Source organism: Ursus americanus, chromosome X, assembly GCF_024610735.1.
Source record: "Ursus americanus isolate L20-20 chromosome X, mUrsAme1.1.p, whole genome shotgun sequence".
NCBI classification, from domain to species: Eukaryota; Metazoa; Chordata; class Mammalia; order Carnivora; family Ursidae; genus Ursus; species Ursus americanus.
Window position 1 is genome coordinate 76930853 of NC_142164.1, and position 16807 is coordinate 76947659.

Consider the following 16807-nt stretch of genomic DNA (forward strand, 5'->3'; position numbering starts at 1 on the left):
TCAGCCACTCTCCATGCACCTAGGTATCAGCAACCCAGTGGTGACGAGACAGACTCAAATACTCACTGCCTTGATTCCTTTGTTCTTCCATCATAGCCACCAGCAATACCCAAACCTTGTATAATCCACATTATCCTTTTTGGGAGGAACTACTTTTTGAAACAAACCTACATTTATCTGCTTCCACAGCCACTCTTAAATCCTATTCAAAGTCAGGTTCACCCTCTATCCCTCGTAATCTATCCAATCCCACCTTCTCAGGCATGGGCTACTTCAGTCAATTCTTGACTGTTCTATATCTATCTCCTGTTTGGATTTTGCCCCCACACTCTCTGCAACATGCTCAGATCTCTCTCCCCTATCTTCAGAAAACGCTCTCTTTTTCATGTGTCCACATCTAGTCCCACTCTATCTCTTCATTCTTATGCAAATTTCCCAAAATGAATCTGTATTTACTGTCCAGAACCCTCTCCCTTTGCCTTCTATTACAGGCTTTCCCCATCCGTATCTTTGCTCAAGCTATAATCCCCTTGCCTGCTGTGCTTTCTCCAGGTCTCTATCCCATTGAAATCAAACTTTCATTTTAACCTAAAGCTGCAGCCCACCTTCTCTGAAGAGCTACACTCATCTCTAGTTCTTCTATGAACCTGAAACATCACTCACAACAATGTAAGCACATTAAAAAACAGACAAAAAACCAATTCATCTTGCAAATTTAATGTAACTCTGATACCAAAATATGACAGCACACAAAAAGCAAACAACAAAGCAGGATCAGCAAGCAGATTTTTCATAGCGTGTCACCCTCAGCTGATTGATAATATCTGCTTATACTGCCGTGTGGACAAAAATTCCAAGGATGTACATTGGCTCCTTGGGAAGAACTGCTGCAATTCATTAGCTGTATCTGTAAACCTGGGAAATAAACCTGAAAACAAAACACCAAACAGGAACACATTTTAGCACCAAATATACTGTTTTCTCACACTTCCTTCATTGTCCTCATCTCCCCACCCAAACCTCCCACTTTGGGGTTTCTTGTAACATTCCCCAGCTCTTATACCCACCCCATGGGCCATGGTTGTGCAAATGTTGTAATTACCTGAAACCTCACTAGCCATAGGAGAAGCTACAGGCACCAAGGCTGGTGGCTCCACCACCAAAGCCAGCACCATTTCTTGGTCCACTGCTGAAGCCAGCACCTGTGCTTGGTCCACTGCTGAAGCCAATGATAGAACTGGGTCCACCACTGAAGCTGGTGCTGGTGCAGGGTTCGCCAATAAAGCCAGTGCTGGTGTTGGAACCACTGCCAAGGCCAATGATGGTACTTGGTCCTCCGTTGAAGATGTTATTAGGCCCAGCACGAAAGCCATCACTGATGCTGAGGCCACCACTAAAGCCAGCACTTGTGCCAAGTATGCTGTTAAAACCAGCATTGGTGCCCAGTCCATCACCAAAGCCATTGCTTGAGATCAGTCCACCACCAAAGCCAGCACTGGTGCTCAGTCCATTACCGAAGATAGCACTAGTTCCTAGTCCACTACCGAAGACAGCACTGGTGCTCAGTCCACCACTAAATCCAGCACTGGTGCTTAACCCATTGCCAAAGATGAAACCAGCAGTGGTACTGGATCCATCACCAAAACTAGCACTGGTAGCACCACTAAAGCAGGTGCTAGTGCTAGGAGGGCCACCAAAGCATAGATTGGTGTTAGACACACTGCCAAAGGAGAGGCTGGTGCTGGGAACTCCACCAAAGCCATTGGTGGTACTGGGGGCAATGCCAAAGTCTGTAGTGGTGCTAAGTGCCCCACTGAAGTCAGCACTGGTGCTGAACACACTGCCAAAGCCAGAGATGGTGCTGGGTGCACTGCTGAAGCTGGCACTAGTGCTGACAGCACTGTTAAAACTAGCACTGGTGTTGAGTGCACCACCAAAGCCAACACTAGTGCTGAATGCACCACCAAAGCTGGCACCAGTGCTGGGGGAGCCACCAAAGCTGATGCTGGTGCTTAGTGTACCACCAAAGTCAGCGCTGGTGCTGGAAGAGCCACCAAAGGAGACACTGGTGCTGAGCATTCCATCAAAACCAGTGGTGGTGCTAGGAGAGCTGCCAAAGCAGATACTGGTATTAAGTGTGCCACCAAAGCTTGCACCAGAGCTGGGAGAGCCACCAAAGCAGACACTAGTGCTCACTGTGCCACCAAATCCAGCGCTGGTGCTAAGTGCCCCACTAAAGACTGTTCTGGTTCTGGGTATACTGCCAAAGCTGCTACTGGTAATGAGTGTACCACTGAAGCCAGCAGTGGTGCTGAGTGTGCCTCCAAAGCCAGAGCTGGCTCCACCACTGAAACTGGAACTACTGCTGAGTGGGACACTGAAACTGGAGCTGACCCCACCACCAAAGCTGGCACTGGTACAAGGTGTGCCACCAAAGCTAATGCAGGCTTCACTGTTGAAACTAGAGCTGGTGCTAGCTGCACCACTGAAGCTAATGCTGGCTGCACCACTAAAACTAGTGCTAGTGCTGGGAATGCCACTAAAGCAAATGCTGGCTGTACTGCTGAAGCTGGCACTGGTCCTGGGTGTGCCACCAAAGCTAATGCCAGCTCTGCCACCAAATCCACCACCGGGGCTGGGCGCACCACTGAAGCTAATACTAGCACTATCGCTGAAGGTAGCCCTGCTAGCTCCTCTGCTGAAGTCGATGTTGGTGCTGGCTTCTGCATTTTCTTGGGCTCTGGTCTCAATTTCAAATGAAAATCTGTTCCAGGACTGAGCATCATCGCCTAACTCTTCCCTTGTTAGGCAGTCGATATCCATGTCATCCCAATTCCAGGGCCCAGCCACAGCTTCCTCTCCAATCCCCATTTGGGCTCTTGCCTCAGCCCTTGCCTCAGCCTCAGCCGCAGCCACAGCTGCAGCTTGGACTTCCATCTCCACTGCCTTCTGGTACTGAGCAGCCCAGTCCTTGGGGTCTTTCTTTTGCACCTGAAATGGGAATGATAATCAATATAAGGGACAATAACATTTGTAATTATGTATTAAGTACATACTATGGGCTTTGTATAAAATCGATAGCAGTATTTTTTTTTTAATTCTTAGTTTTCTGGTGCTCTATCAGTCCCAAGATCCAGTTTCAGCTCTGATAACTAAGGTGTTGTGTGACCTTGGACAAGTTACTTAACCTCACTGAGAAGATGGGAAATGATAAGACAGTACGTTATGGATTGAATGTTTGTGTGCCCCCCTGCAAATTCATATGTTAAAGCACCAGCCCCCAGTGTGACTACATTTGGAGACTGGGCCTTTATAGAAGTAGAGTTAAATGAGGTCATAATGGTTGGGCCCTGGTCCAACAAGATTAGTGTTTTTATAAGAGGCTCTTTCTCCACCGTGTGAGAACACAGCAAGAAGATATTCATCTGCAAGCCAGAGGGAGAGGCTTCATCAGAAACTGACACTGCTGGACCTTGATCTGGGACTTCCAGCCTCCCGAACCATGAGAAAATAAATTTCTGTTGTTAAGCCACCCAGTCTGTATTATTTTGTTATGACAGTGCAAGCAGACTAACACAAATTATGAAAGAAAGAATGAAACAATGTAAACTTCATGTTCAGCAGCATTCTCAGACATCAGTGAAGTTTCATACGCTTATATACTAACTGCAGGCTGCCCTATACCTGACCGTCCCTGCACATAGCCTGCCCGAGCTAGGGTACCCTTAATATGACAAGTCAGGGCAGCTCTCCTATTACCTTGCATGCAAACTTGAGGACTTTCATCTTGCTAGTCTCATGGTAGGAGCGCAAACCCCAGAAGAACTCATATTCAGGTGGTCTGTTGTTAGGGACCCTCTTGTACTCCAGGTACCTTGGAAAAAGGAGATGAAACTTGCTTCTAACCAAACAAATCTGTTGTGTAACCACTGGGCACAAGGTGGCAACCTCCTTCAAATACTAAACCCAGCTCCTGGAGAAGGATTTCTAAGACCTTCCTTCCCCAGACTCACTCCCAAACACAGTTCATGGTATTGGTCTCTGATTTTGAGTCATTTCCCTTTGGACATATGCAAGGCAGTCACTTGATGCTTTAGAGAAGGCATGTATAGGGTATGATGTCACAGGAAAGCCAAAGTATCTTGCCACCTGTGAGGAGTAAACCCAAGTTCCTGTTGGGTGTGTTGTAAACAGAGGAGCCATTCTTCAGTCACCCTGCTCTGAGCACACCCCAAAGCAAGGGCCTTCTCTTTGGTCTAGCCCAGTCCTGGAACTGTCCACTCATGGGAATTGTGGGCAGGACTCAGTTCTAGGGCATAGGATGCCCATACTACCTCTAAAACTAGTGTAATAAAAGGGCTGGTTGAGCACTTTCTGAACCAGACCAGCACACTCAGAACACTTCAGGGCCAGAAAAAGTCCCCAGACACCACTTACTTCTGCTTCACAAACTCGTCTGTGATGAGCTTCCTTACTTCCCCAAAGAGCGAGTGCCTCACCCTGACAATGGGAAAAATAACCCATAAACAGAGATAAAAACTTCCTAGATGAGGGAAGAGGCATTTCTCAACATGAAAGAGACCTCTCTAGCACATGCAGCCATCCAAATGAAGCCAGGAAAGTAGTGAACACATGGTCACTAGAAGCGGTAAGTTGAGGCTAGATGGTTCTTTGTCAGGGATGCCCCTGAAGTTCTATCTTCTATATCAGCTTAGAATGACATAAGGGTGGGAAGATGCAGAGAGTACAGGACCATTTCCCCATCTACCCAGGTCAGAACCCTGGACCCTCTACCCAGTCCAGCACCCCCACCCATTCCACCAGACCACCAAGCTGATGCAATCCTGGGGCCATCCTCTCTTTCCAAATGACAACACGGACAGCAAGCGCTGAGAGAGCCCAATCATACCCAGGGCGCAGCCCCAGCTTGCGCAGCACCTCCCAGATGACAGCTGCAAGGGGAGGCAAGAGGAGACAGGGACAGAAAATAAACATGTGGTATTCCAACTGTGGTCACCCATTCAGCTGCATGCTCAGCCACTCACCCTCACTGGCCTTGTTGCCATTCATAAAAATGACAGAATCACCATGAGAAGACCTAGTTTGGGTGTGTCCTTGGTCCTAGGGGAATAACAGGGTAGAGAGAAGGTTTATGTCCAGTGGCCATCTGCAAAAAACACACCAGCCAGCTCACTAGGCTATCCTCTACCAGATTCCTCAGACACGACAAATTCTTCCCAGTCTATGCTTCAAGCTCTATGCAACCCTGAGCAAGGCACTTGAGTCTCAGTCTCCTATTGAGTAGAATGGAAAAATCCAATCCTCCCCTGCCCAGGTTGCCAAGAGGAGAGAAGAATGCCTGTCAACCTGGGACAACCCAGGCACCCAACCAATGTGAGTCCCTTTTTTCTCTCTCAGGTCTCTCTGCCCCAAAAGAATTCTAGGCACAGCCCCAGTGATGCTCCTGTCCTTCAAGCATCATGATTCACCCACACCAGGAAGCCCTCCCTTGAGAACCAGTCTACCAAAGCCATCAGGAAGAGACAAGCAATGACAGGTCTGCTTTCCTGGGATGCTTCCTGAGAAACAGAAAACCTGACAGGAGGAATGCACAGCTCCAGGCTTCTACAACCTTCAGTCAATCATAATCAGCACCACTACCGTGTGCAGGGCTCCAGCTATGTGAGGGAGCTGGAATCGGGTTTTTTAGGCTCTGTCTTCCTGCCTCTCCAAGGAGTTGTAGGGAAAGATGACAGGGATGGGGTAGTGCCATAGACAGAAGCAGAGCTTCCCTCCTATCCCAGCCCATTCACAGCTTACATTCCCAGTATGCCTGAAGAAGATTCCTGAGTGCTGATGAGAATATATAAGCTACTTTGCTTATCAATTTCCTTCAGATTGACTCAAAACATCTGCCAAGTAAAAGAATAGCCTGTGAGATCACAAAATCCAGGTTAGGCATCAGTGAGCTTCCTGAGCATCCCACAGTTCCCTGTGTAGATAGAATTTTGAGTGTGTATGAGAAATCAGTGAGATAGTGCAGGTAAAGCACTTAGCTAAGTGGCCACCACTACAGAAAAGAGATAAGAAATGTACTACTATCAGTATCACCTTTGTAATTAGTGAGAATTTAGGGAGATAGAGAATGGGGAATGAAAAGGAGAGATGAGCATCTGAAATACATTACAGGACACGACCGGCATCAGACAGGACTAAGTTAGGAGGTTTGAGTCCTAGCTGTGTTTTACCACTGACTTGTTGTGTGACCCTGGGCTAGTCTATGTTCCTACTTAGGCCACTGTCTGTCCAACTACATAGTGATGGGGATGGATTATGAGTCTCTGTGGTCTCTCCCAGAAGGAACATGTATGTCTTTGTCGATTCAAGGCTTCCCCATTGTGCCCATCCCCCAGGGCTGCCCCTTCACCTTCTCCAGAGTGTAGCTTGCTCGTTCAATGATCTCTGGGAAATATTCATCATATTCTTGGATGACATCCTTCAGCATGTCTGTAGGAGGGGTGAGGTGGGAGCAGCTGGGCTGAGCAGGGCCACAGAGCTGCAGCCTTTTTGCCAGCCTGTGGGGTCAGTGCAGTCTGAATTCTGAACTGTGTTAATGGGAGATGCCAGCCATGGCAAAGTGTGAGGAGGGTAGGAGAGGACATATGAGAGAATGAAGAGGCTATAAAAGCAAATGGTTACTTCAGGGCATGGGAGAGAGGGGAGTGGAGAGGAGATTTCAGGGAGGAGGGCTGGTATGACTCTACCTGAGCGCTTGATGGGGATCTTTGTCTGGTCCTTAACCAACAGGTATTTCACCAACTTATTTGCCTGGGAGAAGAGGAATACATGGGGAGATCTCAATATGTTTTTAGAAAACTTGGAAGAATGACAAAAAAGAAGGAAGGTGAAAAAGAGAAGAGACTGGGCAACACTGGATTCTTACCCTTTCTTGCAAAATGGCCACATCTCAGGATGGCGGAGGCCTCCAGCCCCATGAGATCAACCTGTAATTACTGCTACCTCTCTCATCCCCATTCAGATGATTTGAGTACATCATCAGAAAGAAGGAAGGTCCAGAGTCACCAGGTGAAAGAGAGGTCTCTGTCTCCTTACCATACCTTGTCCTGAAAATCCCCCAAACCCTTCCTATAGTGGGCCCTGACCTTACAATTGGCCACCCTAAGTCCTAGATTTGTCTTTCACTGTCTTCCAGCCAGGAATTTCATTTCCCTATCAGGATAGAAGCAACCCAAGGGCAGGACCTGGAGTTCCTCCTCTTCTTTTGGCCACCACTAACTCTGCTAGCTGTATCCCTTGGACAAGTCACTTCACTTCTCTGGGACTCAGTTTTCTCATCTGTAAGACTGGGATCTGTGATCCCTACATAGTAGGAGTTACTTTTAAAACATAAAGACACAACCTGTATGACTGTACCCAAGACCCTGGAACACGGTAACTACTGTGTAAATACCAGTTGAATTATATCCAGGTTGTAGCTAAGTATATGGATGTACTATTTCCCCACCAATCTGTGAACTGTCAGGGAGCAGGAACTATATTACATTCTTCTCAGCATCTCTCAAAGCCTATCCAAACACAGGGACTGGCTCAGAGTAAAAAGTCTCAGTAAACTTTTATAGAACAAATGAACAAACTAGGAGGATAGGAATGGAAAAGAAGTGAAAAGTTAAGGATGGTGATGTCGGAGATCTCACCTTTCGGTTCGTCTTGCCCCGGGTCCTGGTTGTAGGCTCCAGACTCAACTGGGCCAGGTAGTCATCTGCCAGGGCCTGGACAGCAGCAGCAACCTGAGTCTCAAGGGCACTTATGTTGGTCTTAAAGGTGGCCATCTTGGTCTGGGCCCCTTGGTCAACAATTTTAGTCTGGCTTTCAGCTGCCTGGGCCTTAGTGGCAGACTTACGAATCCTGGACCCTCTCTTGACCTGAACGGCAGCTGCTAGGGCTCGGTTTGTGACTTTTGAGCAGCAGGTAGAGCCTCAGAGATATCATAGGCAGAATTTGGGCCTTTATTGGCAGCCTTCTTGACCTTGAATTTTTTGGGCCAGTTAGCTACTCCTGAGGCCTCAGTCTGCCTGCTAGCTCTCTCAGCATTTGGGGTCTCTAGGAGTTCAGTGTCAGTATTTATGCCCTTAACAGTTGCCTTCTTGGCTTTGGAGGCTTTTTTAGTTCTGATGAAGGCTGCTGTGGCATGGGTAGTGGCTGCCTCATTAGTAATTTGGAATTGGGTGGTAGCTGTGTGGGTAGTGGTTGCACCCAATGAGATATCAACAGCACTAGTTATGGCCTTATTGACAGCCTTCTTAGCTTTGGAAACTTTCTTAGACTTAGTGGGGGCTATCAAGGCCTGGGAGGAGGCTGACCCACTGATAACTGGAGCCTGGATAACCTGCAGGATGTCTGGTAGGTTTAGGGCCTGCAAGGATGACTTGATCACTGTAGTGATACTCTCCTTGACAGTTGGATACTGGAACCTTGGGCTGCCTTAGCAGTAACTTTTTTTGCCTTATTGGCTTTCTTAGGCTGAGCAGTGACTGAAGAAGCCTGAGTATTGGCTGCTTCAGTGGTAGCTGAAGCCTGGTTGATCTGGGGGATGATAGGCAGGTTTAAAGCCTTCAAAGTTACTTTAGGCTTGTTAGTGGCAATCACATTGGCAGAGGAGACTGTAGGGGCAGCAGGTATGGCCTTAGTAATAGCCTTAATAGGGGTCTTCTTGGTCTTGCTTTCCTTAGGCCGGTTGGCAACTGGTGGGTCCATGGCCAGAGGGTCCTTGGTTGCTGCCAAGAGGGTATGCATCAGCAAAACACTATTCTCTTCTGTGGTCTCAGTCTGTATATCTGAGGGAAGTGAAGCCCCAGGCCCCCAGGGGGAAGCAGAGGGCCCTACACACATAGGATTATGGTCTGCTAGCCATCTGGCCTCCCTACAGCCCACCCTTTCCACGAAGGCCTGCCCTTCCTCTGAGCAGTGACCGAAGGGGAGGATAAAGGGAAGAGGTAGGGAGCAGGAGCTAAAGTCAGGCAGGTTTTCCTCTCTCCTCCTTCACCTTGCAGGGGACGACTGAGACAAGTTAGGCAGAAAATTCTTCAACTACAGGGTGGCAGGGGGCTCAAGATCAGTAAATGAACTCAGTACTGGGCGGACGACCTGGTGAGAATGCAGAGAGGCCTCACCTGGAATGGGAGCATCTTATAACCGCAGTCATTTCTCCTATCCATTTTTCTGAAAGGCCTGAGGGGAAGGGGCCTGAATTAGGGGAGAATGAGAAGGAGAGGGAGATTCACCAGACCTCCCAACTATCCTGAAAGAAGGGGGATCTCATCCAACTTTGGACCCCAAACGCTTCAGTTATTGGGTTCTCATACCTAAAAACCCAGACCACCTATCTGAACCCTAGCTCCATTGCCTCCAGGAAACTGCAAGTCAGTTCTACAGCCCCGCCCCTTAATCGTACACACGCCCCCTCCTGCAACTTAATAGTGCGCATGCGTGCCAACTGGAGCACATACGCTTTGGTGGACTGGACCGTCTGACCACCTCAGTCTCACAGACGCCCCCTGCTCTCAGAGCAGCAGAACATTTCGGACAAGCCCTTGACTCGCTCTTCCTAACTGCATCACATTTCGGTCCAACCCTTCTCCAACATCAGCCCGCTCCCTCGGCAGTACTGCTTTGCACCGCCCCTTCCCTAACACCGCCCACCTCTACTCTGCGGTACAGACATGCACCGCCCCTTCCCGATATGCCCCCTCCCTCTTTTCTGCAGTACTTCTCCGCACCTCCCCTTTCCTTAATACGCCCCTTCCCTCCTCTCTCCAGTGTGTCCCTGCACTGCCCCTTCCCCAAAACCGCTCCCCCACTTCCACGTTTGCAAGTGACCGGTCCCACCCTTTCTGCGACATCGATACCCCACCCACAAATCCAACGGTATTACGCTTTTGTGTATTCCTTGTTCCCTAATATTACCAGGTTCTGTCCCTTCCCTTTTCAAACCATAATCAACCAGGTCCTAGCCCCTCTTTCCCTCCGTCTGAACCAGGTCATTCTTGCTATACAAAATGGATTCTGCCCCTCATTTCTGGGTTCTGATCCCTACTTTCTGTGGCCCAAACCGGATCCTGTCCCCTTTCACCAGCCTATCGGAGTCCTGCCATAGCTTATCACCCTCCGGAACTGGATCCTGCTCCTTTCTACTGCCTGAACGATTGTTTTATCTTCCCGCAGTCCGAGCCGCGTCTGCATCCCTCCTTTCTGCGGCCCGAACAGAGTCCAGATCTCTCCATTATAAGGCCCAAAGGGGATTCTGCCCCCTCCATCTACCCTACGAACAGGGTCCAAGCACCTCTAAACCCGACCACATTAATGCAGTTAGCTCTGAATCCGCAGCAGATTTTCTTCACCTTAGGGTGTGTGGAGTCAAGCACATTGAAGCCATAGCCCAGAGGCTCCCACAGGGTCTTCACTAAAGCTGGGCACCTTAGCTCACCTCGTCCTCTGGAGTCCAGAAGGCGTCCGCTCTCTCCAAGCCTCTCCTTAGGTCTGAGCTTGTCGGCTTCCCCTCCCCAGCCGGAAGTGGTCCTGCCTTTTTCCACCTCCAGAGGGGTCTCCTTCCCTGCTTGTCAACCTCCTTCACTCTCGACTTCCAACTCTCCATTCTCCTCAGTGTGGTCTCTTTTCCGCATACTATAGGTTATTCAGTAATCGCTCTTTCCTAGTCCCCATTTGATTTCTCTATTCCCAACCTGTGCCCCCGTTCCTATTTGATAGTTCTGTCCCCCCTAAGAGGACTGTGCTTCTCCGAGCTCCCATATCACTTCCTACAGCCCCCTCTATGTCAACACTAATTACAGAGTGTGTTGTTGTAGTGTGTGTCTGGGTCTCTCTCCCCAGGAGCTGTTCTGGGGACAGGGGACCAAGTCATATTCCTTTCCCTCTCTCAAGTATGACCAGATTAAGACATTTAGAGGCTCTAAACAGTAAGAGACAGAAGGCCCCCACATCATATACAATTCAGAATAAAAACAGTAAAGGTAAGAAAAGTCTACCAATGTTGTTGTTGTTGTTTTTAATCCCCGATGACTATATTGATGCTTTCAATGAATATCAACTTATCTGAAAAATTTTATTGGGACCATGTTCCTCCTTTCCTGGTGCACTACGCAAGTACTTAGACTCTCTCTTGTGAAATGGAGCACTGCTCCCCAGTGCAGCAAGCAGTTCTCCTTGGGCATTTATTTATTCACTCAATCCTTAATTATACATTGAGCACATGGCTATGTCAAGGCACTCACTGGATATGGGCAAACAAAGACAAGTAGGATAGGATGCCTGTCCCTAAAGAACTCACTCATTTATGGAACATAAGAAGTAGGAAGATCGGTAGGAGAAGAAAGGGAAGAATTCATGAAGGGGGGGGGGTAAACAGAAGGGGGAATGAACCATGAGAGACTATGGACTCTGGGAAAAAAACTGAGGGCTTCAGAGGAGAGGGTGGTGGGGAATTGGGATAGGCTGGTGATGGGTATTAAGGAGGGCACAAATTGCATGGTGCACTGGGTGTTATACCCAAGTAATGAATCATGGAACATTACGTCAAAAACTAGGGTTGTACTGTATGGTGACTAACATAATATAATAAAAAATTATTATAAAAAAAAAGAACTCAATTCTATTCCTTTTTTTTTCTAAATATTGTTTTAAATAAGTTATTTTTTAAGTTTTTATTTTAATTCCAGTTAGTTCACATACAGTGTGATACTAACTTCAGGTGTACAATATGTGATTCAACACTTCCATACATCATCTTGTGCTCATCAGGACAAGTGCACTCCTTAATCCCCATCACCTAATTTAACAGATTCCCCCACCTATGGTAACCATAAGTTTGTTGTCTATAAATAAGAGTCTGTTTCTTCATTTCTCTCTCTCTCTTTTTTCCCTTTTTGTTTTGTTTCTTAAATACCACACATGACTGAAATCAAATGGTATTTGACTTTCTCTGACTGATTTTGCTTAGCATTACACTCTCTAGATCCATGTCATCACAAGTGGCAAGATTTCACTTTTTATGGCTGAATAATATTCCATTATATATATCTACCACATCTTCTTTATCCATTCATCAATCCATAGACACTCTGCTTCCATATCCTCCTTATTATAAATAATGTTGCTATAAACATAGGGTTACATCTATCCTTTTGAATTAGTGTTTTTGTGTTCTTTGGGTAAATGCCGCATTAGTACAATTGCTGGATCATAAGGTAGTTATATTTTTAACTTCTTGAGGAACCTCCATTCTATTTTCCAGAGTGGCTGCACACCAGTTTATACTCCCACCAGCAGTGCACTAGTGTTCCTTTTTCTCCACATCCTTGCCAACACCTGCTGTTTCTTGTGTTACAGGTTTTAGCCACTCTAAGGGGTGTGAGGTGATATCTCACTGTAGTTTGGATTTGCATTTCCTTGATAAGGGATGATGAGCATCTCTTCAGTCTGTTGGCCATCCGTATGTCATCTTTGGAGAAATGTTTATTTCTTTTTTCTGCCCATTTTTTAAAAATTGGATTATTTGGTGGTTTTGGGTGTGTTGAGTTGAATACATTCCTTGTATATTTTGGATACTAACCCTTTATCAGATATGTAATTTGCAAGTATCTTCTCCCATTCTGAGGTTACCTTTTAGTTTTGTTGATTGTTTCCTTCACTGTGTAGAAGCTTCTTATTTTGATGTAGTCCCAATAGTTTATTTTTGCTTTTTTTTCCCTCTTGCCTCTGGAGATATATCTAGTAAGAAGTTGCCATGGCCAATGTCAAAAAAGTTATTGCCTGTGTTCTCTTCTACATTTTAAAAAATGATTTCAGGTCTCATATTTAGGTCTTTAATCTATTTTGAATTTATTTTTGTGTATGATGTAAGAAAGTGGTCCAGTTTCGATTCTTTGCATGTTGCTGTCCAGTTTTCCCAGAACCATTTGTTGAAGAGACTGTCTTTTTCCCATTGGATATTCTTTCCTGCTTTGTCATAGATTAACTGACCATATAGTTGTGGGTTTATTTCTGGGTTTTCTATTCTGTCCCAAGGATCTATGTGGCTGTTTTTGTGCCAGCACCATACTATTTTGATCACTACAGCTTTGTAATATATATAACTTGAAATCTGAAATTGTGATGCCTCCAGCTTTTCTTTTAAAGTTGCTTTGGCTATTCAGGGACTTTTGTGGTTCCATACAAATTTTAGGATTGTTTGTTCTAGCTCTGTGAAAAATGCTGTTGGTATTTTGATAAGGATTGCATTAAATGTGTAGATTGCTTTAGGTAGTATAAACATTTTAACAGCATTTGTTCTTCCAATCCATGAGCATGGAATGTCTTTCCATTCCTTTGTATCCTTTTCAATTGCTGTCATCTGTGCTTATAGTTTTCAGAGTGCAGGTCTTTCACTTCTTTGGTTAGGTTTATTCCTAGGTATCTTATTACTTTTAGAGCAATTTTTAATGGGATTGTTTCCCTTAATTTCCCTTTCTGCTACTTCATTATTGGTGTATAGAAATGTAACAGGTATGTCCACAATGATTTTGTATTCTGTGACTTTACTGAATTAGTGTATCAGGCCTAGCAATTTTTTTGATGGAATCTTTCTGGTTTTCTATATAGAGTATCATGTCACGTGTAAATGGTGAAAGTTTTGCTTCTTGCTTGCCTATTCAGATGCTTTTTATTTCTTTTCATTGTCTGATTGTTGCGGCTAGGATTTCCAGTATTATGTTAAATAACAGTGGTGAGAGTGGACATCTCTGTCTTGTTCCTGAGTGTAAAGGAAAAGCTCTCAGTTTTTTTATTTTTTTCCCATTGAAGATGATATTAGCTGTGGGTTTCCATATATGGCATTTATTATGTTGAGATATGTTTTCTCTAAACTTAGTTTGTTGAGGGTTGTTATATGAATGGATGTTGTACTTTGTCAAATACTTTTTCTGCAACTATCAAAATGGCCATGTGGTTTTTATCCTTTTTTTTATTAATGTGCTGTATCACAATGATTGATTTGCGAATATTGAATCACCTTCACAAGACATGAATGAATTACACTTGATCATGATGAATGATTTTTTAATGTATTGCTGGTATCAGTTTGCTCATATTTTATTGAGAATTTTTGCATCTATGTTCAGCAGGAATATTTGACTGTAGTTCAACTTTTCAGTGGAGTCCTTATCTGGTTTTGCTATCAGTGTAATATTGGCCTCATAGAGTGAATTTGGACCATTTCCTTCCTTTTCTATTTTTTCAATTATTAAAAAAGAATAGGTATTAAATATTCTTTATTTTTTTATTTTAATGTTTTTTTAATATACTATTATAGTCACCATACAGTACATCCTGGTTTCCGATGTAAAGTTCGATGACTCATTAGATGCGTACAACACCCAGTGCACCATGCAATACATGCCCACCTTAATACCCATCACCAGTCTATCCCATTCCCCCACCCCCTCCCCTCTGAGGCCCTCAGTTTGATTCCCATAGTCCATAGTCTCTCATGCTTCATTCCCCATTCTGATTACCCCCCCTTTCTTTATCCCTTTCTTCCCCTACCGATCTTCCTAGTTCTTATGTTCCATAGATGAGAGAAACCATGTGATAATTGTCTTTCTCTGCTTGACTTATTTCACTTAGCATTATCTCCTCCAGTGCCGTCCATGTTGCAGCAAATGTTGACAACTCGTTCTTTCTGATAGCTGAGTAATATTCCATTGTATATATGGACCACAACTTCTTAATCCAGGCATCTGTTGAAGGGCATCTCGGTTCCATCCATGCTTTGGCTATTGTGGACAATGCTGCTATGAACATTGGGGTGCATATGGCCCTTCAATTCACTACGTCTGTATCTTTGGGTATAAATACCCAGTAGTGCAATGGATAGGTTATAGGGTAGCTCAATTTTTAACGTTTTAAGGGACCTCCACACTGTTTTCCAGAGTGGCTGTACCAACTTGCATTCCCACAAACAATGTAGAAGGATCCCCTTTCTCCACATCCTCTCCAACAATTGTTGTTTCTTGCCTTGTCTATTTTTGACATTCTAACTGGCGTAAGGTGGTATCTTAGTGTGGTTTTGATTTGAATTTCCCTGATGGCTAATGATTTTGAACATTTTTTCATGTGTCTGTTAGCCAATTGTATGTCTTCATTGGAAAAGTGTCTGTTTATATCTTCTGCCCATTTTATGATTTGTTTATTTGTTTCTCGTGTATTGAGTTTGAGAAGTTCTTTGTAGATCTTGGATACCAGTCTTTTATCTGTAGTGTCATTTGCAAATATATTCTCCCATTCCGTGGGCTGCCTCTTAGTGTTTTTTGACTGTTTCCTTGGTTGTGCAGAAGCTTTTTATCTTGACGAAATCCCATAAGTTCATTTTATCTTTTGTTTCTCTTGCCTTTGGGGATGTGTCATGAAAAAGGTTGCTTTGGCCGGTGTCGTAGAGGTTGCTGCCTACGTTCTCCTCTAGGATTTTGATGGATTCCTGTCTTACATCGAGGTCTTTCATCTGCTTGGAGTTTATTTTTGTGTATGGTGTGAGATAGTGGTCAAGTTTCATTCTTTTGCATGTAGCTGTCCAATTTTCCCAGCACCATTTATTGAAGAGACTCTTTTTTCCACCAGATGTTTTTTCCTGCTTTATCAAAGATTAGTTGCCCAAAGAGCCGAGGGTCCATTTCTGGGTTCTCTCTTCTGTTCCATTGGTCTATGTGTCTGCTTTTGTGCCAGTACCATGCTGTCTTTGTGTTCACAGCTTTGTAGTACAGCTCGAAATCCGGCACTGTGATGCCCCCAGCATTGTTTTTCCTTTTCAATAGGTCCTTGGCGATTCGGGGCCTTTTCTGTTTCCATACAAATTTAAGGACTATTTGTTCCAGTTCCTTGAAAAATGTCCTCGGTATTTTGATCGGGATAGCATTGAAAGTGTAGATTGCTCTGGGTAGCATGGTCATTGTAACTATGTTAATTTTTCCAATCCATGAGCATGGAATATTTTTCCATCGTTTTATGTCTTCCTCAATGCCTTTCAAGAGTGATTTATAGTTTCCAGAATATAGGTCCTTTACGTCGCTGGTTAAATTAGTTCCAAGGTAACTTATGATTTTTGGTGCTATTGTAAATGGGATGGATTCCCTAATTTCTCTTTCTTCAGTCTCATTTTTCGTGTATAGAAATGCAACTGATTTCTGAGCATTGATTTTGTATTCCTCCACATTACTGAATTGCTCTATGACTTCTAATAGTTTGGGAGTTGTTTCTTTTGGGTTTTCCATATAGAGTATCATGTCATCTGCGAAGAGAGACATTTTGACTTCTTCTTTGCCGATTTGAATACCTTTGATCCCTTTTTGTTGTCTGATTGCTGTTGCAAGGACTTCTAGTACTATATTGAATAATAATGGCGAGAGTGGGCATCCTTGTCATGTTCCTGATCTTAAGGTAAAGGCTTCCAGCTTTTCCCCATTGGGAATGATATTTGCTGTAGGCTTTTCATAGATAATTTTTATGAGATTGAGAAATGTGCCCTCTATTCCTACATTCTGAAGGGTTTTAATCAGGAAAGGATGCTGTATTTTGTCAAATGCTTTTTCTGCATCAATTGAGAGGATCATATGGTTCCTGAATCTTTTCTTGTGTATATGATGTATCACGCTGATCAATTTGCAAATGTTGAAACACGCTTGCATCCCAGGTATGAATCCCACTTGGTCATGATGAATAATCCTTTTAATGTACTGTTGGA

The 16807-nt window shown here is 44.7% G+C and overlaps 3 protein-coding genes and 1 non-coding gene across 14 annotated transcripts in view; 1 reads left to right on the forward strand and 3 right to left on the reverse strand.

Moving 5' to 3' along the window:
- Window positions 1-7425, forward strand: part of PFKFB1 (6-phosphofructo-2-kinase/fructose-2,6-biphosphatase 1) — an 86705-nt gene extending 79280 nt beyond the window's left edge. For 3 of the 9 annotated variants that reach the window (XM_087859539.1, XM_087859538.1, XM_087859540.1), the window contains one exon: window positions 3404-3532. In XM_087859539.1, coding sequence (XP_087715665.1) covers window positions 3404-3514 — 111 coding nt within the window. In that variant the 3' untranslated portion in view covers window positions 3515-3532. Of the gene's footprint in view, window positions 1-3105; window positions 3533-5418; window positions 5558-6807 lie in introns of those variants that run through there. The other 6 variants (XR_015723270.1, XR_015723272.1, XR_015723271.1 and 3 more) reach the window with 5 other exon arrangements.
- LOC123789890 (uncharacterized) lies at window positions 702-10672 on the reverse strand. 3 transcript variants are annotated; one of them, XM_087859535.1, is made up of 6 exons: window positions 5046-5069; window positions 4910-4952; window positions 4438-4500; window positions 3760-3874; window positions 1103-2991; window positions 702-928 (listed from the first exon to the last, which is right to left on the reverse strand). In XM_087859535.1, exons 4-5 carry the CDS (start codon window positions 3784-3786, stop codon window positions 1114-1116), a joined length of 1905 nt encoding a protein of 634 aa, XP_087715661.1. In that variant the 5' UTR covers window positions 3787-3874; window positions 4438-4500; window positions 4910-4952; window positions 5046-5069; the 3' UTR covers window positions 702-928; window positions 1103-1113. The 3 variants fall into 3 exon arrangements, with proteins under 3 accessions (XP_087715661.1, XP_087715660.1, XP_087715659.1); XM_087859534.1 differs by lacking the exons at window positions 4438-4500; window positions 4910-4952; window positions 5046-5069 and adding an exon at window positions 10505-10538; XM_087859533.1 differs by lacking the exons at window positions 3760-3874; window positions 4438-4500; window positions 4910-4952; window positions 5046-5069 and adding an exon at window positions 10505-10672.
- Window positions 4105-4233, reverse strand: LOC123789985 (small nucleolar RNA SNORA11). Its single transcript, XR_006778970.2, has one exon. It is a non-coding gene; the product is annotated as a small nucleolar RNA SNORA11 (small nucleolar RNA).
- LOC148106948 (trophinin-like) lies at window positions 6402-8910 on the reverse strand. Its single transcript, XM_087859541.1, is given in 4 exon segments — window positions 6402-6828; window positions 7716-7978; window positions 7981-8490; window positions 8493-8910. Coding segments are annotated over 4 exon segments (1521 nt in total). The 3' UTR covers window positions 6402-6498.
- Window positions 10673-16807: the final 6135 nt, after the last annotated feature.